At 52.3% G+C, this 19,755-nt stretch overlaps 1 protein-coding gene across 7 annotated transcripts in view; it reads left to right on the forward strand.

The window, feature by feature from the left end:
- Positions 1–19,755, forward strand: part of TEP1 (telomerase associated protein 1) — a 44,208-nt gene extending 24,453 nt beyond the window's left edge. For 3 of the 7 annotated variants that reach the window (XM_043471352.1, XM_043471355.1, XM_043471353.1), the window contains 40 exons: positions 611–738; positions 1,069–1,128; positions 2,033–2,191; positions 3,156–3,332; positions 3,506–3,626; positions 4,172–4,296; positions 4,545–4,658; positions 4,755–4,872; positions 5,022–5,210; positions 5,340–5,515; positions 5,600–5,756; positions 5,866–6,045; positions 6,447–6,539; positions 6,808–6,940; positions 7,081–7,231; positions 7,482–7,615; positions 7,801–7,889; positions 8,145–8,259; positions 9,030–9,270; positions 9,449–9,572; positions 10,497–10,621; positions 10,738–10,837; positions 11,044–11,199; positions 11,344–11,556; positions 11,789–11,942; positions 12,060–12,272; positions 12,989–13,149; positions 13,415–13,528; positions 14,493–14,600; positions 14,982–15,114; positions 15,197–15,273; positions 15,378–15,510; positions 15,655–15,791; positions 16,206–16,330; positions 17,272–17,415; positions 17,565–17,661; positions 18,618–18,723; positions 18,830–19,035; positions 19,166–19,270; positions 19,523–19,755. In XM_043471352.1, coding sequence (XP_043327287.1) covers positions 611–738; positions 1,069–1,128; positions 2,033–2,191; positions 3,156–3,332; positions 3,506–3,626; positions 4,172–4,296; positions 4,545–4,658; positions 4,755–4,872; positions 5,022–5,210; positions 5,340–5,515; positions 5,600–5,756; positions 5,866–6,045; positions 6,447–6,539; positions 6,808–6,940; positions 7,081–7,231; positions 7,482–7,615; positions 7,801–7,889; positions 8,145–8,259; positions 9,030–9,270; positions 9,449–9,572; positions 10,497–10,621; positions 10,738–10,837; positions 11,044–11,199; positions 11,344–11,556; positions 11,789–11,942; positions 12,060–12,272; positions 12,989–13,149; positions 13,415–13,528; positions 14,493–14,600; positions 14,982–15,114; positions 15,197–15,273; positions 15,378–15,510; positions 15,655–15,791; positions 16,206–16,330; positions 17,272–17,415; positions 17,565–17,661; positions 18,618–18,723; positions 18,830–19,035; positions 19,166–19,270; positions 19,523–19,645 — 5,514 coding nt within the window. In that variant the 3' untranslated portion in view covers positions 19,646–19,755. Of the gene's footprint in view, positions 1–610; positions 739–1,068; positions 1,129–2,032; positions 2,192–3,155; positions 3,333–3,505; positions 3,627–4,171; positions 4,297–4,544; positions 4,659–4,754; positions 4,873–5,021; positions 5,211–5,339; positions 5,516–5,599; positions 5,757–5,865; positions 6,046–6,446; positions 6,540–6,807; positions 6,941–7,080; positions 7,232–7,481; positions 7,616–7,800; positions 7,890–8,144; positions 8,260–9,029; positions 9,271–9,448; positions 9,573–10,496; positions 10,622–10,737; positions 10,838–11,043; positions 11,200–11,343; positions 11,557–11,788; positions 11,943–12,059; positions 12,273–12,988; positions 13,150–13,414; positions 13,529–14,492; positions 14,601–14,981; positions 15,115–15,196; positions 15,274–15,377; positions 15,511–15,654; positions 15,792–16,205; positions 16,331–17,271; positions 17,416–17,564; positions 17,662–18,617; positions 18,724–18,829; positions 19,036–19,165; positions 19,271–19,522 lie in introns of those variants that run through there. The other 4 variants (XM_043471354.1, XR_006269974.1, XR_006269975.1 and 1 more) reach the window with 4 other exon arrangements.

Consider the following 19,755-nt stretch of genomic DNA (forward strand, 5'->3'; position numbering starts at 1 on the left):
TTGTTATAAAATATTGACTATAGTCCCCATGTTGTACAATACATCCTTGAGCCTTCCTTACACCCAGTACTTTCTATCTCCCACCCCCCACCCCCATATTGCCCAGCACTGGTAACCACTAGTTTGTTCTTCATATGTGTGAGTTTGCTTCTTTTTTGTTTTATTCTCAGATTTGTTGTATTTTTCAGATTCCACACATAAGTGATACCATATAGTATTTGTCTTTGTTCTGTCTGACTTATTTCATTTAGCACAATGCCCTCCAACTCTACCCATGTTGCTGCAAATGGCCAGTTTTCCTTCTTTTTTATGGCTGAGTAGTATTCCTCTGTGTGTGTGTGTGTGTGTGTGTGTGTATCACATCTTCTTTATCCATTCATCTGTTGATGGACACTTAGGTTGCTTTCATATCTTGGCAACCCCTAACTCCACTTTGATGCTCTTCAAGTCAGGGTGAAATGACTTTTCCCACACTAAGTACTCTCCAGAAAGGCCATTTACACCCACCTCAGAGTTCTCCTAGTTCCTCTGCCCTCAGAGATCTTGTCTGTTGATATCCTGAGCTGTTTGGCACCTCCCTGGTCTCAGCCCTTCCCCTTTCATCTTACAGGTGGACAGGGTCATTGTCTTTGGCCGAACTACAAATGAGAAACTGATAAATGCAGCCAAACAGCTTTTCTGGCAACATGTGAATCCCAAGTGCCTCTTTGTTGGTGTTCTCCTAAGGGCAAGTTACCTGTAAGGGCGCTCGTGTTCCTTGCTCAGTGCCAGCAGATAGTGATCCATATTTCCTGTCTGTCCCTACTAAAGCTTGGGATACTCCCACTCGCCTGGTCCCTCCCCATTTCTGCCTCTTAACTCTGTTGCACACCTAGTGCTAGAACCTTCTCTGAAGTCTTCAGCCTGGCTCTGCACCTCTTTGTGATGGTCCGCCCCAGTTCTAGCCTAGCACAGAACCCTATTAAAGGTGCAGAGGTGGGGGTGGTGGCCCGTCCTAGGGTGTTAGAGGGCAGTGACTCTGGGTTCTTGGCACTGTTTCTGACTGCTAGTGACTTCTTTCTTTGCCAGAAGTACTGATTTGAATCCCAATGATGTGACACTCTCAGGCTGTACTGATGGGATACTGAAGTAAGTATAGCATGGACATTGGAGAGGTTGGGGGCTTTGTTAGAATATCTTTTAGAGATTATCTGTGGCTTCTGCTCTAACCACTTCTATTTTTAAGCAAGATAAAAGATTATTCTGCTTTTACAGCTGCCGAGGCATGGCAGCAACAGAATGTTACAGGTACCTGGTCATCTTCTATCTGTTGCTCTACCATTTTAAAATACTCTTCTTCTGTTTCATAGTTCAAGATGGCTGCTACAGCTCCAACCATCATTTTTGTGTTAATCGAATAGGAAAGGAGAAAAGGGAATATATGAGATTATACTGTTTGCTTTTAAGGGTACCACTCAGGAGTTGATCCTATCATTTCCATTCATTCTCTGAAGCCTCGTTCCATTCCATTTCAGAGGAAATACCATGTTAACTTTATTTATTTATGCCTGATCTACAGAAATCTTTGTTCTTTGTTTTTCTCTGCACTATTAGGCTTCCCATTTATTTGTTTTCTCCTCTGCCAATTCCTTTGGATGCCACCCATTGCCGCATGTTAGGAAGCCTCATGCTCCTCCCTCCCCAGGGAGCTTTCATGGCTGGTACAGAGCTAATCAAGCCCAGAGCTGATCAGCTTTAATCGTTACACCTTCATTCAACCCAGTTGCCTCTGGTCCACCAGAAAGCCCGTGTTAACCATGCACACAGAAGGGACTATATCTGGTTTCTTCTCTGTTCCCTTATTCCTCTGGTTCTGCTTCCTTCCTTATTTTAAATCTATGTTTACTTTTTATGGTAATCTTCCTAAAATACTCTGTTTAACTGGTTGACCTAATTTAGCCATATCTTTGTCCCTTGCCCCCTTGGAAGACCTTCCTGATTCCCTCTCACTCTGCTATTTTGTTCTCATTTATTTTGTCACCCTTTATTTAAGGTTCATTGCAGAACGTGGGGCCTCCCGGCTTCTAGAACATGTAGGCCAAATGGACAAAATATTCAAGATTCCACCACCCCCAGGGAAGACAGGGGTCCAGTCTCTCCGGCCACTGGAAGAGAATACTCCAAGCCCCTTGGCCCCTGTTTCCCAGCTTGGGTCAGTCTGTTTTTTATGCCTTTGTGAACTGGGAGGGGCTTTAGTTGAAACCTAGATAAACTCAAGTGACAAATTCTGGCTGTTGAGATGCTGCTTGTTCTTTTTGCTGAGGAACATTTCCTCTTCCCAGGCAGGGGTTTGTCTAACACAGATGGTGAGCATGCCCCTTACTGCACTAGGGAATGGGGGTTAGAAGGTGAGGCGGGAAGCAGGCACCAGGGCTCAGACAGAGGGCTTAGAGGCCCGGGCCATGGCTTTCTCATCCTAGCTTTGCCAAATAGTAGCTGAAGTTTGGGCTAGTTGCTTGATGTCTTAAGCTGTAGTTTCTTTCATTTATTTCTTTTTGGTTGCACTGGGTTTTTTCCTTGCTGGGTGTGGGCTTTCTCTAGTTGCAGCTGGTGGGGTCATTCTCTAGTGGCTGTATACAGGCTTCTCATTGTGGTGGCTTCTCTTGTTGTGGAGCATGGACTCGAGGCCCACATGCTTTAGTAGTTGTGGTGTGTGGGCTCGGTAGCTGCGGCTTATGGGCTCTGGAGCATGGGCTCAGTAGTTGCGCCTCACAAGCTTAGTTGCCCCATGACATGTGGAATCATCCCGGACCAGAGATTGAACCTGTGTCCCCTGCAGGCAGATTTTTAACCACCAGGGCACCAGGGAAGTTCAAGCTGTAGTTTCTTGATCAGTAAAATGGAGAGAATGATTGTGTTTACCCCTCAGTGCAACTTGGGTCCATTTCATGGGCAGGATAGTAGATGCATAATAATCATTGCTGACACAGGAGAGGTACATGAGGAATAGCCAGTGGGATTTAATTTCCAGGCTCTGCATTTGAGGTTACAAGCCTGTTATTCACTGGAGGCCGGTTGGATACCCCCTGCCATCTGTTGTACTTGGCTCAGCAGAGTGAGGGGTGGTCACAGCCCTGTCTATGGGCTTGTGAGGCTGACCCCTGGTTTACCGGCAGATGGCGAAGCATCCGGCTTTTCATTTCCTCCACTTTCCGGGACATGCATGGGGAGCGGGACCTGCTGCTGAGGTCCCTGCTGCCGGCACTGCAGGCCAGAGCGGCCCCCTACCGCATCAGCCTTCATGCCATCGACCTGCGCTGGGGCATCACAGAGGAGGAGACCCGTCGGAACAGGTGTGGCGGCCGCTGAGCAGAGGGGCTGGGTTGGAGATGAGGGGCTTGAGTGGCAGCAGGGCTGGGGCTGCAAGGGTGGCTGAGGACTGTGGGCCAGAGGTTCTTTTTGGATGCTATGGGATGTGAGCCGGGCCCCCTCTCCCTGACACAGTGCTCCCATAACCTTCCTGCAGACAGCTGGAAGTGTGCCTTGGGGAGGTGGAGAACTCGCAGCTGTTTGTGGGGATCCTGGGCTCCCGCTATGGCTATGTTCCCCCCAACTACAGCCTCCCTGACCATCCTCACTTCCGCTGGGTAAGACAGACACGCTTGGGGCAGGGGTGGGAGAAGCCACGGTGTGTCTCGAACCCCGGGACTCTGCACAGGCAGATCCTTGAGACTTGAAGTGAAACACAGGCAGAAGGTTCTGTGAGTGACCAAGTCCTAGATGAGGGAATTCCTTTGGGAAATACCTCTGGGTTGGCCACAGGATGTGAGAGGTAGGCGGTAGGTCTGATGAGGCTTTGCCATCCGACAGAGCTGGGTTCTGATCTCTCTTCTGTCATTGTGAGGCTTAATGGAAAATGGTTTATACTAATCTAGCCTCAACTTCTTCCTGTATTAAAGAGAAACAGTGACGTCTACATTGAAAGGTTATTATGAGAGTCAGAAATCAAGAATGCTCAAAAAATGTTCAACCTGTGAGAGGCATTCAATAAATGTTAGCTATTAGCTCTATTTTTACTGGCTAGTGTCTGGAGAGAGAGGGGAATATTACCGAGGTGAAGGGCCCCGGGGTCATGGCAGGTCTCACGGGAGGGTATAGTGTGACCAGGACGGAACCCACCTGCTCCCTGCAGGCCCAGCAGTACCCTGCAGGTCGCTCTGTGACAGAGATGGAGGTGATGCAGTTCCTGAATCGGGGTCTCCGCCTGCAGCCTTCTGCCCAGCCTCTCCTCTACTTCCGGGATTCAAGCTTTCTCAGGTACCACCACAGAAGGCCAAATAGGCTCAGTGGGCGTGTCTTCTCTCCCTAACGTTCAGAGTACAAGAGGGGGGCCTAGGATGGAGAAGCAGGAATCAGAGAGCTTGCCTTGCAGCTGAAGGCAGGAGATCTCCACTGGAGCAGTTTCTTGAGGAGTTTCAGGGAACCACAGCCAGGTCTGGTGGCTGGGGGTGGAGAGATGCTTTGGTCTGAATCCAGTCCCACTCTTGGGGTGTCTTGGTGGTCAGCTCTGTGCCAGATGCCTGGAAATCGGACTTTATTTCTGAGTCTGAAGAGGCTGCCCATCGGATCTCAGAACTGAAGAGCTACCTGAGCAGACAGGAAGGGATCACCTGTCGCAGGTGAGCTGGGAGAGGTAGGGGGCACCTGCCTGGAGAGGTGCGATGAGGAGTGGGCCAGGCCTGCTCTGACCCTGCTGGTGCTCGCTGTGCCCACAGATACCGCTGTGAGTGGGGCGGTGTGGCGGCTGGCCGGCCCTATGTCGGGGGCCTGGAGGAGTTTGGGCAGCTGGTTCTGCAGGATGTGTGGAGTATGATCCAGAAGCTTTACCTCCAGGTCAGCAGACGGGATGGTGGCCAGGGGAGTGGAGCGGGGAGGGGAGGGTGGTCCTGGGTGGGAAGTGACTTGGTGGGGGCTGTAAGTTTTAGGCCTGGGGTCCTGAGGAGCGTGGAAACATACACAGTCACTGCTCCATGTGCCCTCAGCCCGGGGCCCAGCCGGAGGAGCCAGTGCCAGATGACGACTTGGTCCAGGCCAACTTTCAGCAGCTAAAGAAGCCGCCGAGTCCTGCCCGACCACGCCTTCTTCAGGACACAGCGCGGCAGCTCACACAGCACCAGGGGAGGCTGAGCCTGGTGACCGGGCAGTCGGGACAGGGCAAGACCGCCTTCCTGGTACGGGGTCCCAGAGGCCTGGGCGGGAGGGAGGGAGGGCTGTGTGTGCTCAGGAGGGCTAAGGAGGTGGGGCACAGGAAGCTGGTGTGTGTGAAATGTGACCGTGTTTTCTGTTCTCTTTCCCCTCAGGCATCCCTCGTGTCAGCCCTGCAGGCTCCGGATGGGGCCGCGGCGGCCCCCTTAGTCTTCTTCCACTTTTCAGGGGCCCGCCCTGACCACAGTCTTGCCCTCACCCTGATCAGACGCCTCTGTGCCTATCTGCATAGCCGACTGGAGGAGCCAAGTGCCCTCCCCAGCACCTACCGGTGTGTTTCTCCCCCGCCTAGACCGGCCTGTTGACAGCCCCTGACACCACCCCCGCTGACGCTGGTCCTCCGGTCTGTACACAGGGGCCTGGTGTGGGAGCTGCAGCAGAGGCTGCTGCCCAAGTCTGCTCAGTCCCTGAAAACTGGCCGGCCTCTGGTGCTGATCGTCGATGGGGCTGACAGGTTGGTGGACCAGCATGGGCAGCTGATCTCGGACTGGATCCCAAAGACCCTTCCCCGGGTGAGTGTGAGAAGGAGGCGAGGTGGGATGAGGCAGGGGGAGGGGCTTCTCCAACAATATTCTCCCCGCTTTCCTTCTCCATCGCTTCCCTTTTGCCCAAATCCCACAGTGGGTGCACCTGGTGCTGAGCGTGTCCAGTGATTCTGGCCTGGGGGAGACCCTTCAGCAGAGTCAAGGTGCCCACGTGGTGGTCCTGGGGCCTCTGGAGCCGCCTGCCCGGGCCCGGCTGGTGCGAGAAGAACTGGCCCTGTACGGGAAGCGGCTGGAGGAGTCACCGTTTAACAACCAGGTTGGGTCTAGGCCGGCGCTGGTAGATGTGAGGGGTGAATCTGGGAGCTGGGAGGATCTGAGTGCTGAAGCTACCAGCGGCCCCGCACAGACCAGCTCCTTCATTTTCTCAGGAAGTCTGTGCGGGGGAAGAGGACTGTGATTGCTGATAATATTACCTGGTCCCTTTCCCCTGCTGAATGGCTGTGGTTATCTATCTGGGTGGGCTGAACCAGCGGGTGCGGCGGGGAGAGTGGGGTGAGCTGGGCAGAGCAGTGCAGGGCAGAGATAGCTGTGTCCTGAGTGACACCGTGGGTCTCTCCCCTGTGGGGGCTCTCAGAGGAGAAGCTGCCCCGCATGGGGCTTGGGGGGTGGCGCGGGCCGGCTCTCTGGTCCAGTGCTGAGTCCTCTGAGTCTCATCAGATGCGGCTGCTGCTGGTGAAGCGGGGCTCAGTCCTGCCGCTCTACTTGCGCTTGGTCACCGATCACCTGAGGCTCTTCACGCTCTACGAGCAGGTCGGTGGAGGATGTGAACCCTCCCTCCTCATCTTCTGTATCCTAACCCCATTTCCCATTCTCCATTCAAGCTCTTCATCCCCATCCCTCACCCCTTCCCACCCTCCTCCTTCGCCAGTCCTCACCCACGCCCCCAGCCTGCTTCCCTCCCACCAGTGTTTCCTTTTATCCCTTCCCACGCTTTTCCCTGCTGCCCCATCTCCTACCCACAACCTGCTGCCTCTCCCCTTCCCTGCACCGACGGAGGCCCCTCGCGCTTCTCCCCCAGGTTTCCGAGAGGCTCCGGACGCTGCCGGCCACCGTCCCTCTGCTGCTGCAGCACATCCTGGGCACTCTGGAGCAGGAGCATGGCCCCGACGTCCTTCCCCAAGCCTTGGCCACTCTTGAGGCCACACGCAGTGGTCAGCGCTTGGAGTGGGCTCAGGGGTTGGATGACCTTGGTTCTGTTGGGATCTCAGCAAGCCATGCAGGGAGTGATGAGGGATTAGGTGGGGATGGGTATGCTGCCCGGTTTAGGGCCTCAGCGAGCTTGGGTTTTCAGGTCTGACCGTGGACCAGTTGCATGGAGTGTTGAGTGCCTGGCGGATCCTTCCCAGGGGGAGCAAGACCTGGGAAGAAGCAGTGGCTGCTGGTAACAGCGGGGACCCCTACCCCATGGGCCCATTTGCCTACCTCGTCCAGAGTCTGCGCAGGTACAAGTGCCCCCACTGAGCTCCCACTGACCTGTGCCTCCCCATCTTTGAGGCAGGGCCCCATGTGACCCTCTCTCTTCATCCTCTTCCTCGCTTGGTGTAGCCCCTGACACTGGTCTCCAGACCCTGGATGGCCGTCACTCAAGCTACCACTGTTTGAGGTGGGACTGGGAGCCCACCTCTGTGCCAGGCTGCTCACTGACAGGCCTTCTCCCTCTTCTCTTGCCTTCTCTCCCTCACACGGGGTCAGTTTGCTAGGGGAGGGACCCCTGGAGCGTCCCGGCACCCGGCTCTGCCTCCAGGATGGGCCCCTGAGAACGGCCGCCAGGTGTCGTTACGGGAAGAGACCGGAGCTGGAGAAGACAGCACACCTCCTCACTGCAGGTGACTGCGGCCCGGTTAACCCCCGGGGCATTGAGCGTGGGGCCTGGCGCTCCCCATCGTCTGGCCTCCTCACCTGCCGCCCCAGTGAGGGGATGGTTCTCGCTGTAGCCTGAGGAATGTGATCTTTGGAGATGCTTCAGGGCCGAGCTCATCTCAGTGTCTCTTCCTGTGACCCACACTTGCAGCTCAGCTCTGGAAGACGTGTGACCCTGATGCCTCAGGTACCTTCCGAAGGTGCCCTCCAGAAGCCCTGGCAGACCTGCCTTACCACCTGGTTAGTCCCCAGATCCCATCGGCACCTTCTCCCAAGGAGCTGCTTTGGCCGTTCTGAGCCCCCACTTCCCCCAACTGCCACCATCGTCCCCACACTCTGTACGTTTCTTCTTTCAGTTTTCCAGCCCTCCTCCTTCAGATCCTCTGTCCCAGCTCCTAAGTCTTAAGTGTCAGCTGCACAGGCAGGGTCCAAGACTAGACTATCCCTCCTCACCAGCCTTGTCACATCCCTAATGAATCCCATCTGACTTTCCAGCTCCAGAGCGGGAACCGTGGCCTTCTTGCCAAGTTCCTCACCAGTCTCCACGTGGTGGCCGCACACGTGGAACTGGGTCTGACCTCTCAGCTCCTGGAGGCCCACGCCCTCTACGGTGAGATGAGTTACGGGGTGGAGTCTTCTCCAAGCTGTGGGGTCCTGGGTGTGTTCATGGGGTCCTGCTCAGAGGGAGGTGTAATGGAAGGAGCAGTTGATTTCTATTCCTAGGTGAAAAATGCCACCAGGGTAAGCAAATGATTCTTAGGAGACCTTTTACTCAGCTCTCTTAAATTTTAGCGGGCGTAAAATTACTTTGGAAACTTGTTCAAATCGCTGATGCCTGGGTCCTCAGATTTGGCTTCCTAGGTCTAGAGTGGGACCGAAAGCTTTGTACTTTTTAAAAAAAAATAATTTTATTTATTTATTTATTTTTGACTGTGCTGGGTCTTCATTGCTGTGTGGGCTTTTCTCTAGTTGCAGTGAGTGGGGGCTACTCTCTAGTTGCTGTGCGTGGGCTTTTCACTGCGGTGGCTTCTTTTGTTGCAGAGCACAGGCTCTAGGGCACGTAGGCTTCAGTAGTTGTGGCTCCTAGGCTCTAAAGCACAGGCTCAGTAGTTGGGGCACACGGGCTTGGTTGCTCTGTGGCATGTGGGATCTTCCCAGATCAGGGATCGAACCCGTGTCTCCTGCATTGGCGGGTGGATTCTTTACTACTGAGCCACCCGGGAAGCCCAGCTTTGTAGTTTTAACAGATGTGCCTGATCTGGGACCAGAGGGCCACACTTCGAGACTTAGCATTTTGGACACATCATATGATTGACTTGGTGCCGGGGTTCATGGGGGTCAAGGCTGTCTCCACAGTGATACTCTGCATCTCTTTTCTAGCTTCTTCAGTCCCTGATGGGGAACAGAAGCTTCCTGAGGCTGATGTTGCTGCATTTCACACCTTCCTGAGGCAGCAGGCTCCCATCCTCAGCCGGTATCCACTGCTCCTGCACCAGCAGGTAGCCAACCAGCCTCTGGACTCGCCTCTTTGCCGCCAGGCCCCCCGGCTCTCCCAGCGACAGCACCTCCGGCGCATGCTGCGTTGGCTTAATAAACCTCAGACCCTGGGGCACCAGCAAAGGTAAAACCCTTGACCCCAGATGCTGACAGGCCCTGCCAGAGAGCGAGCTGCAGCCCTCTCTGAAACTAGAGAATAAAGAACAGACTGGAGTCACCAGTGAGAGGGGACTTCAGGCACAGAAGTGCACATCCTTCCCCTGATCCCTCATTTCCACCTTTTCTTGCTATTTTTTCTGTAGCTCCAGCCTGTCCCTGGCAGTTTCCTCCTCCCCCACAGCTGTGGCCTTCTCCCCTAATGGGCAAAGAGCAGCCGTGGGCACTGCCAATGGGACGGTTTACCTTTTGGACCTGAGAACCTGGCAGGTATGACACTCAAGGAGGGGCAGAGTTTATCTTCAGAATACCTCCCAGCCTGCCCCGAAGCCCAAGACAAGCCAAATCTACCTGTTATCACCCTGTTAGATTCAGCAACTTTACTTTCACATCAGATCCCAAGGGCTTGGTCAAAAAATCAATCCTGCAGCAAATGCTTACTCTGTACTTTCCTTTGACGGCAGTGTGCTAAGCACTGCAAGAAACACAGGACTTAGGACATTGTCCTGAGTGTGTCTTTGCCTACCAGGTGGTTAGTTTTGTTGAAATTTAAGGCACAGAAGGTTAAAAAGGGAACCAGAATGTGGCCATGTGACATAGATAAGAACTAAGTGAACTGTGCAGGTTCTAGAGGACATAGGATGAGAAGGGCAGGTGTTCCGGGTTGAGTGTGGAGCCTGGGCACAAACATCGGGGGGAACATTTCCTTAAGCTGCTGGCAATGATTGTAGTGGCGTGTAGGTAAGGGAGGGTCCTAGGAGATGAGGCTGGAGAGGTGGGCCCCCCAGCCACAGTCACTCTCTCCTCTTCCACCCATGTCAACCCCCCTCCCCCATATATATGTATGTGTATAGCGTCGTTCCCAACTCAAACCAATCAGAATCTTCTGTTACTTGGGGATGCTTATGGGGTTTGAAATGGGGGAGACGATGTGACCTCACTTGGATCATGAGGTCCCACTTGAACCTGTTCAAGCTTGGCCTGGGTCTGGAGAGGGGCCCAGAACTTTGCACTTTTCACAAGTATCCCTGCTGTGGGGCCAGAGGGCCGTAATTTGAGACTTAGCAGGGACTGTAGAGAGCCAAGAGCTTCAGCCCTTCTAGCCATCACCTCATTCCTGGTTGGGGCTTGGGGGAGCTGGACATGGGGTGGTCAAGGGAGTGCCCTGAGTGACTTCTCCGCTTGCTGTCACAGGAGGAGAGGTCGATGGTGAGTGGCGGTGATGGGGTTTCCTCTTGTTCATTCCTCTCGGACAACACCCTCTTTCTAACTGCCTTTGATGGGCTCCTGGAGCTCTGGGACCTTCAACATGGTTGTCGGTAAGGGGCCCCCATGCTTGGCGTGAGGGCCCTCCCTGTTTGTTTGAAGCCCAGGGGGAGGGGAATGAGAAGGGAGGCTGTGGCCAGGGGACCCTGACCTTATCTCCCTGGGGTAGGGTGCTCCAGATCCAAGCTCACCAGTACCAGATCACCGGCTGCTGCCTGAGCCCAGACCGTCGGCTGCTGGCCACCGTGTGCCTGGGCGGAGGCCTGAAGGTAACAACCAGGGGCCTGTGGTGGTGAAAAGGGCCCTAAATGTGGCATCAGCCCCATGAGGTGGCTCTCTCAGTGGGGCAGAGGCTCTGACTGCTTGGCCTGCTGGGGGCTGGGGAGTGGACGAGGTGGCCCCTGGAGCTCTGGGACCCAGCAGCTCAGGCATCTATTCAGCATCTCGTGCCCTCTTCCCCTTCTCTCTCCTCCAGCTGTGGGACACAGTCCGAGGGCAGCTGGCCTCCCAGCACACCTGTCCCAAGCCCCTGAACTGCATTGCTTTCCACCCAGAAGGACAGATGATAGCCGTTGGCAGCTGGGCTGGCAGTTTCAGCATTTTCCACATGGATGGGCTCAGAGTCACCAAGGTGAGAGGAGCTGGGTGGCCCTGTGGCGGGAAGCACGGGAGAGTGGAGTGGAAGGTGGGGAATGGCAGGCACTTGCATCCTGGCTCACCCTGGGTTTGCGTTGAGAGCAGGCCCTGCCGTTCCAGTCTCTACCTCTTCGTGTAGGAACTGGGGGCCCCGGGAGCCTCTGTCCGTACCTTGGCCTTCGGCGTCTCCGGGCGGGTTGTGGCCGTGGGCCGTCTGGACAGGATGGTGGAGCTGTGGGCCTGGCAGGAGGGGGCACGGCTGGCTGCCTTCCCTGCCCACCAAGGCTTCGTTGCTGCCACCCTCTTCCTGCGAGCTGGGTGCCAGTTACTGACGGCCGGAGAGGATGGCAAGGTCAGGTTACCCAGAGCTGGTGGTGGGCTATGAGGCGGGGGCGGCAAAGGCCTGGAAATATTTGTGTGAGGGTGGGGCCTTTGTCAAGGAGTCTAGAGGGGCTTGGCTGGAGAGCTACAGGGAGAGAGCTGTGGCTGTGTGCACAGAAGCTCTCCAGACGAATTTCTGGAGGGAGGACTTATGGGGCGGAGAAGAGGGTGGGTTATCTTTAAGCCCCTTTCTCGGCCCGCAGGTTCAGGTGTGGTCCGGGTCTCTGGGTCGGCCCCGTGGGTGCCTTGGTTGCCCCCACCTCTCTCCTGCTCTCTCTGTGGCTCTCAGCCCAGATGGCGATCAGGTAGCTGTTGGGTACCGAGCGGATGGCATTCGGATCTACAGAATTTCTTCAGGTACCGAAGGGAGGAGGGCTGGAGTCTTTGAGCCTGGAAAGAACCCCCCCACCTCTGTCCCTGCCCTCCTCTGGCCCCCTGTGCAAGCGGCTTACTCTCTTGTGTCTTATTCTCTAGCTTCCCAGGGGGCGCAGGGTCAAGCGCTCGATGTGGCAGTGTCCGCTCTGACCTGGCTCAGCTCTAAGGTGTTGGTGAGTGGTGCCGAAGACGGGGCCCTGCAGGGCTGGCTGCTCCAGGGGGGCTCCCTTCAGTCCCTCTGGCTCTTGTCCAGACACCGGAAGCCTGTGCTGGGACTGGCCACCTCCCAGGAACTCTTGGCCGTTGCCTCAGGTACAGTGGGCAGGCTTGTAAGTCACTGTTCCTTTTAAATATATGAACACATTTCTTCAGTTCATGTGTATATGTGTGTGAAAATACACCTGTATAACTTTTTGTTTCTTTACAACTTTCAAAGTGGTTTTATTTACTGTTTTTAAACTTTATTTTTAATATGGTAAAAATCACATAAAACATACCATTTCAACCATATTCGACTGTATTCAGAGTGTTTTAAAATGCATTTAGCTTGCATAATCAGCCTAGACTGTTTTCTTCTTGTTCCCTAACGCTGATTCTGGGATGCCTTTGTAATCCCTATAACCCTGTGAGTTTCTGCCCTGTGGGGATTTTGCTGTGTGAAGGGACGGGTTTCCCATAGGAGAAGAGAGGGAGATGTCGAGGTGAAAATGCAGGATGGCCTTAGTCCTTTATAGGTAGGAGACTTGGTCAGAGTGACACTGAGCACTTTAGCAGAGGTGGGTGTGGAGGTGCAGTTAGAGAGAGAGAACTGCAGGGCCGGAGCTGGGTGTCCTGACATTCCTGTCCTGTGATCTCGCATGGGACAGACCTGTGTCCCAGGCCTCAGTGTGACTCACGGAGTCCCTCCCTTGGAGCTGTGCCTTCAGACATCATCCTCAGCCCCCAGGATTGCCTTTGTCTTTGTCTTTCCAGGCCTGTCTCACTTCCTCTTTTCAAGAAATCTTCCTCTCTCCCCATTTCCAATGCAGAGGACTTCACAGTGCGCCTGTGGCCAAGGCAGTTGCTGATGCTGCCACAAAAGACAGAAGACTTTCCTCGTAGCACTGAGCTCCGGGGACATGAGGGCCCTGTAAGCTGCTGCAGCTTCAGCACTGATGGATGCAGGCTGGCCACCGCGGGCAGGGATCGGGTGAGTCTCAGGAGGATGCACCCCTGGGCCCTCCTCCCCCTGGATCTCCAGCCCCTTGGAGGCCCACAGCCCCTGGATTCCCTAGCAGCTCACTTCCCACTGCTTCCTCTGGCTTTTTGCTTCCTAAATCTCCTGGTATGGATCTGCCCACCTGCCCTCCTTTGTTATGCCCTCTTTCCTTGAAACTTCTTACCTGAGATGGCCCTGCTATTCCTACCTCTTTCCTACTATCCTGACGACCCCCTCTCTTGGTACCTGTATCCAGAGCCTGCTCTGCTGGGATGTGAGGACACCCAAAGCCCCTGTTCTGATTTGCTCCTTCTCTGCCTGTCACCGAGACTGGGTCACTGGCTGTGCCTGGACCAAAGACAGCCTCCTGGTGAGTGAAGGTGTTGGGATGGTACAGGCCTCAGCAGGGTTCCTGGGAGAGGGAAGTCAACACTCTCTACCTCGTCCTATTCCTAACACTCATTTATAATAATATAGTATTAATATAGTTTTCTAACACCCAATATAATAGAGCACTTATTGAGCACTTAGTATGTGCCAGACATTTGACTAAGCCCTTAGCATGTATCGCCTCATATAGTCTTTACAACACACTGTAAAGAAGTTACTGCTATTCTTTCTATTTCATAGACAAGGATATTGAGCTCAGATAGATTAAAGACCATTTCCAAGCTCATGTAAATGAAGAAGCTGAGCCGGTAAACTTTATGATAAGAAAACCCATGCTCTTACAGGAACACAGAGCTGTCTCTCTAAGGACTTAGGATGCCCTGTTCCTGCAGGAGACGTGTATTGCTATGATTTCTTTGGTCTTAAGTGAAAAATCAGTCTCAAGTTATGCACTCAGGGTTGGTAAAGCCTAGTTTCCCAACGTAGAATCACTGTTGTTCTCAAAGAGAAATGAGTAACAATTGAATAGATTTGCCATAGTCTGTCTTGCCTTCTAGGCATAGATCTCTCCTGGGTGATGCAGACTTCTCACCTTTGTCAGGGTGAGACAGAGTTGTTGACTGACATTACGTTAATAACAAGGACAGTAGCTACTATTTATTCAGTGCTCACTATGTACCAGGCAGTGTATTAAGTCCTATATATAGATGCTTCAGCCCCATATCAGTAGGTACCCTGTCCTTATCCTGGTTGAATAGATGAGAAATCTGAGGCCCAGAGAGATGAAATGGTACCAAGTAATGAATGGTGGAACTAGGATTAGACCGCAGGACGACCATTGCTCTTAATCACAAGGCTTACTGCCCTGCATCCTACGTTATAAGCCCAGAGAGATGCTGGAGGGGTGATGGTTAAGTCTACTCCTCTGCCCTCTGGCTCTGCAGATCTCCTGCTCCAGCGATGGTTCTGTGGCCCTGTGGGACCCAGAGTCGAGACAGCAGCTTGGTCACTTCCTGGGTCATCAGCATGCTGTGAGCGCCGTGGTGGCCGTGGTGAGAAGGCGGTGGAGAGCTCACTGGGGGTCCCTGGGAAGGTTAAGGGGACTTTGGGAGGCTGGATGCACTGGGTCTCTAATCCTAAGGTCAGAAGAAGTACCAAGAGTGAGATGCTTGGGCCCGAATTAGACCAGGGTTGGGGTGTTGAGGCTGAGGCTTGGTGTGAGGGGAGGGACAGCATGAAGACACAGTATCCTAGTGTCATGACCTTGTGGCAGGACGGCAGCCCTGAGCCCCCTGGTCCCACTGCCGGGGTGTCCTCTTTTTTTGACAACAGCTTCTCGGCCCTTAATGCTCAGCCCGCCCCTTTGTGATGGGAACCATAATTCCCATGTCCTGCTCAGCGTGACTCTTCTCTGATCCTGTTTCCTGGGGCAGGAGGAGCACGTGGTATCCGTGGGCCGAGATGGGACCTTGAGAGTATGGGACCATCAGGGTGTGGAGATGACCAGCATCCCCGCTCACTCAGGACCCATCAGCCACTGTGTGGCTGCTCTGGAGCCCCACGCAGGTAACGGGGTATCAGCCTTTTTGGGTCCCCGCTGCCTCTTCCCTCCTCCCCTTCTTCTGACTCAGCCTCTGCATCTTACCAGCCGGTCAGCTGGGGTCAGAGCTTCTGGTGGTGACTGTTGGATTGGATGGGGCCACACGGTTGTGGCATCCACTCTTGGTGAGTTCCCTGAAAGGACCGGGCTGGGGGCCGTGGGAGGGGGTAGTGGGACAGCCCCTGTTGTGTCAGCTCTTCACTCTTCTGTCTCCATCCTTCCCTTCCAGGTGTTTCAAACACACACTCTCCTGGGTCACAGTGGCCCAGTCAGCGCAGCTGCTGTTTCAGAGACCTCAGGCCTCCTGCTGACCGCCTCAGAGGATGGCTCCCTACGGCTCTGGCAGGTGCCCGAGGAGGCAGGTGAGTGAGGTGTGGAGAGAGGCAAGGTGTGAAAGGGGGGTGGTGTGTGTAAATGGGACCAAGAACATCAAGGGTAGCCTGCTCTCTCCTCTTGTACCCCAACAGTGGTCCAGCTCCTAATGAATCACTTCCTTTCTTCTCCAGATGACACATATAGACCTAGGAGTCCTGCAGCGATCACTGCTGTGGCCTGGGCCCCAGACGGTTCTGCAGCAGTGTCTGGGAATCAAGCTGGGGAACTGACCTTGTGGCAGGAAGCTAAGGCTGTGGTCACAGTACAGGTGAGTGGAGTGAACTTCAGTTTTATGTGAATTCTGCCCTGGCTGTGTATCTGGTGGCATGTGCTAGGGTCAGAGGTTGTGTAGAAGCCTGGGGGTGGTGGGTGTGGACAGGTTAATCCTGGTTCCTCAGAAGGGTGTTCATTGGAAGGACTGATGTTGAAGCTGAAACTCCAATACTTTGGTCACCTGATGCGAAGAGTTGACTCATTTGAAAAGACCCTGATGCTGGGAAAGATTGAGGGCGGGAGGAGAAGGGGACAACAGGATGAGATGGTTGGATGGCATCACCGACTTGATGGACATGGGTTTGAATAAACTCCGGGAGTTGGTGATGGACAGGGAGGCCTGGCGTGCTGCGATTCATGGGGTCGCAAAGAGCAACTGAACTGAACGGAACTGAACTGTGTTCACTAGGCTCCGGGCTGCATCAGTGCTCTGCTTTGGTACTCAGCACACACCTTGATTGTTGTCAGTGCTAATGAAAAAGTCAGCGAGTGGCAAGTGGAACTGCAGATGGGTTCAACACCCAGAAATGTCAGGTGAAATGAGGCAGCTGGGTTAATGGATATGGTAAAACCTGGGATTTTCTTAAATCTCTCCCCTCTCTTTCTGAACTCGGTCAACAGAATATTAGTAAGCAGGGGAAAGGTCCCTGGGAAATTGTTTTCTGTTCCTCATTAAGTCAATTAAAATAATAATTATCAAGTTTTTACTGTATGCTAAGTTCTGGGCCAGGCAGCATGAACCAGATTGAAATGAATTTTTATTTAAGGGAGCTCACAGTAGTAGAGTATGAATATAAGTAAACTGCTGACAACATGTGGAATGATCACTGCTGTAATAAATTATGTAAAATTCCTGGGGCTGCAGAGTTTAAGAAATTTACTGTTTACAAGAGTGGCTGTTTGAGATTGGGCTCAAAGTAAGGGCAGGGAATGGTGTTTTAGGAAGAGGAGATAGCATTAATAAAAGGCACAGGGGTGTGAGAGTGCATGGTGTATTCTGAGTATAGCTCAGAATTTTGAGCAGAATAATTATCTGAATTTTAGAAAGAGAACTCTAGTGGCCATGTGGAGGATGGATAGTAGTAGGGAGATACTAAAGGTAGGGGGACCACATTTACAGGTGATGCTATAGTTCCAGGAAGACATAACATAGGCCCTAATCTGGGCAATGGGGATGAGACGGAGAGGGAAAGATTGAGGCATGCGTTGAAAGTTGACTCTGCAGTGCTTATCGATTAGTTGCAGGTCAGGAGGGAAGGAAAGGACAAAAATGTTAGAGATTCCTAGTTTGAGCGATTAAGGTGATAGTATGATAAATACTAATATGAGAGAAACAGAAAGAAGGCAATTTGTAGGGATGGTGATACATTTTGTTTTGTACTATACTCCTGAGGAATTCATGGGGAACTGAGGAGCCCGAGAGACGTGAACTAAAGTAGACTCTTTCTTGTCCATGTGCCCTGTTTGAACTTCAGTCTTCGCCTGAACCGAGTTCTTCAGGAGGACTTAGGTTTCCTGACAAGTGTAGGCCTGGCCCCTGATGGTCACTCCCTCATCTTGGCCAAAGCGGATTTGCGGGTGTTGCACATGAAGCCAGGTGATGAGCCCTCTGTAATCTGGTAAGACCCTAAGTGCTGTTTTCTCTTAGGCTGGAGAAAAAGGAAAAGTGGGTTAGTGGTGACCCTGAGGTTGGGTCTAACTAAAACAAACATTGGGGTCTTATGCAGGGGTGTTCCCGGACTTAGCCTCTTCCTTTCTTATGAACCAGGGAAAGTTATTCGGAAGATCCTATGATGTTGTCCACCCACCAGGACTATGGGGTGTTTGTCCTGCAGTCAAGGAAACTTCAAGTTCTTCCTTTTTCAGTAAGTTCTGTTTGGGCGTGTGTTAAAAGAACCATTTGTTCGGGACTACTATTTTAAAGTCTTGAGGGCATGACTGAGTAAAAGAGGAAGGAAGGGAAAAGCAGTTGGTTTCAAATCTCCTTCTCTTCCTTCAACTGGAACTGTACTGAAGAGTGTTTTATATTGGGTTTCCTTGTAAGATTTCACTGATACAAAAGAAGATTCTAGTATTTAAAAGAATTGTGGGAAACCATAAACCTAGGTGGGTGCTCAGTAGCTTAGCCATTCTGACTCTTTTGAGACTCCATGGACTGTAGTCCACCAAGCTCCTCTGTCCATGGAATTTTTCTGGCAAGAATACTGGAGCTGGTTGCTATTTCTTCCTCCAGAGGATCTTCCTGACCCAGGGATGAAACCTGCATTGGCAGGTGGATTCTTTACCATTCTGCCACCTGTGAAGTCCCTATACTACCCTTCATCTTAGCCGAAAGGCTGAGAAGTGATCAACCTAGGCATTTTCTTAATTGCATTATCTTCATGTCTCTTGTCTTGTCACTATGTGTAGTAGTCTGGAACAATACAGACATATCTCATAGACATTATACCAGGTGAAAGAAGCCAGACACAAAAGAGTACATATATAATTTCACTTAAATGAAGTTCAAGAACAAGCAAAACTCATTTATAGTGACAGAAGTCAGAATATTGTTGACTCTGGGGGTGGTGATAGGGTAAGGGACATGGAGGCAACTTTCCAGGGTGGTGGAATGTACTATGGCTTGATTTGGGCAGTAATTACATGGATGGATACATGTGTAAAATTTTATCAAGATGTCCATTTAAGATTTGTATACTTTACTGTATCATGGATACAATTTTGAAAATTCTTGACCAGCCCAGAGCAGAAAAGAGTTACTTTGTCTGGGAAGCAGTAAATGATACAAGTAGTCTAAACAAAATGCTCTGTCCTTTCACAGGGGCAAAAGGAATTAGGAGAGTTTGAAGAGTGCCTGGAATTTGATCTGAATTTAGAGAATCCCAGTAATACCCTCATATCAGTAACTCAGGCCAAACCTGGATCTGGTGAGTGGTGTTCGGAGGGCCCAAGGAATCCAGAGATGGCCTTAGGGAGGATAGTGGATTCTTCAAAGTCTAAGACCTGACTCAAATTCTGCCCTTGAAATGGCAGAGTCCTCATTTTTGTGTGCCAGCTCTGATGGGATGCTGTGGAACCTAGCCAGATGCACCAATGAAGGAGAATGGATCACAGGTAATATCTGGCAGAAAAAAGCAGAAATGCCTGCAACTCAAACTTCAGAGACAGAGTCATGTATATCTACTGACACCTATAGCTGGTCAACAGTCACAGAGCTAAAGACACAGCAACGTAGAAAGGTGGGTTTGAGGGAAAGGTCACAAGATATTGGGGAGGAGGCTGTAGGTCTGACCCAGCAAATTTCTCTGCTCCCTTGACTGAGAAGGGTCCTTCTAGAACTCACCACACCTCTTCCTCTTCCTCTCTAAGATCCACTCAGGCCCTGTCACAGCTCTCCATGTGCTGCCTGAGTTGCTGGTAACAGCTTCAAAGGACAGAGATGTTAAACTGTGGGAGAGACCCAGTATGCAGCTGGTAAGTGTGTGTGTGTGTGTGTGTGTGTGTGTGTGTGTGTGTGTTTGTGTGTGTATGGAGGACAAAAGGGATGTCAGAGAGCAAACCTGGGGTAAGGAAAGACAGAAGATCAAAATTGTTTTCTTCTCTCCTTCTTGCAATATTGTGTAACTAACTTGTTTCTAAACAAAAGTCATTGTTGTGGGAGACAAATAAGTCAGTAAGAAGGCCCTAGGCTTGTAGCCCTCATCTCCCGTTTTTGTTCCATTGTAGCTGGGCCTGTTCCGATGTGAAGGGGCAGTGAGCTGCCTGGAACCTTGGCTGGGTCCTGACTCTACCCTGCAACTCGCAGTGGGAGACACACAGGGCAATGTCTACTTTCTCTCCTGGGAATGAAGATCACTACTCAGGGTGCGGAGGCTGCTTGTGCTAGAGAGGCAAAGCCTGAAGACCCCAGTGGCTACTTTCTTGATACAATTATATAAATAAAGGGACAGAAAATCTCA

This window comes from Cervus canadensis, chromosome 6 (genome assembly GCF_019320065.1).
Source record: "Cervus canadensis isolate Bull #8, Minnesota chromosome 6, ASM1932006v1, whole genome shotgun sequence".
Taxonomy (NCBI): Eukaryota; Metazoa; Chordata; class Mammalia; order Artiodactyla; family Cervidae; genus Cervus; species Cervus canadensis.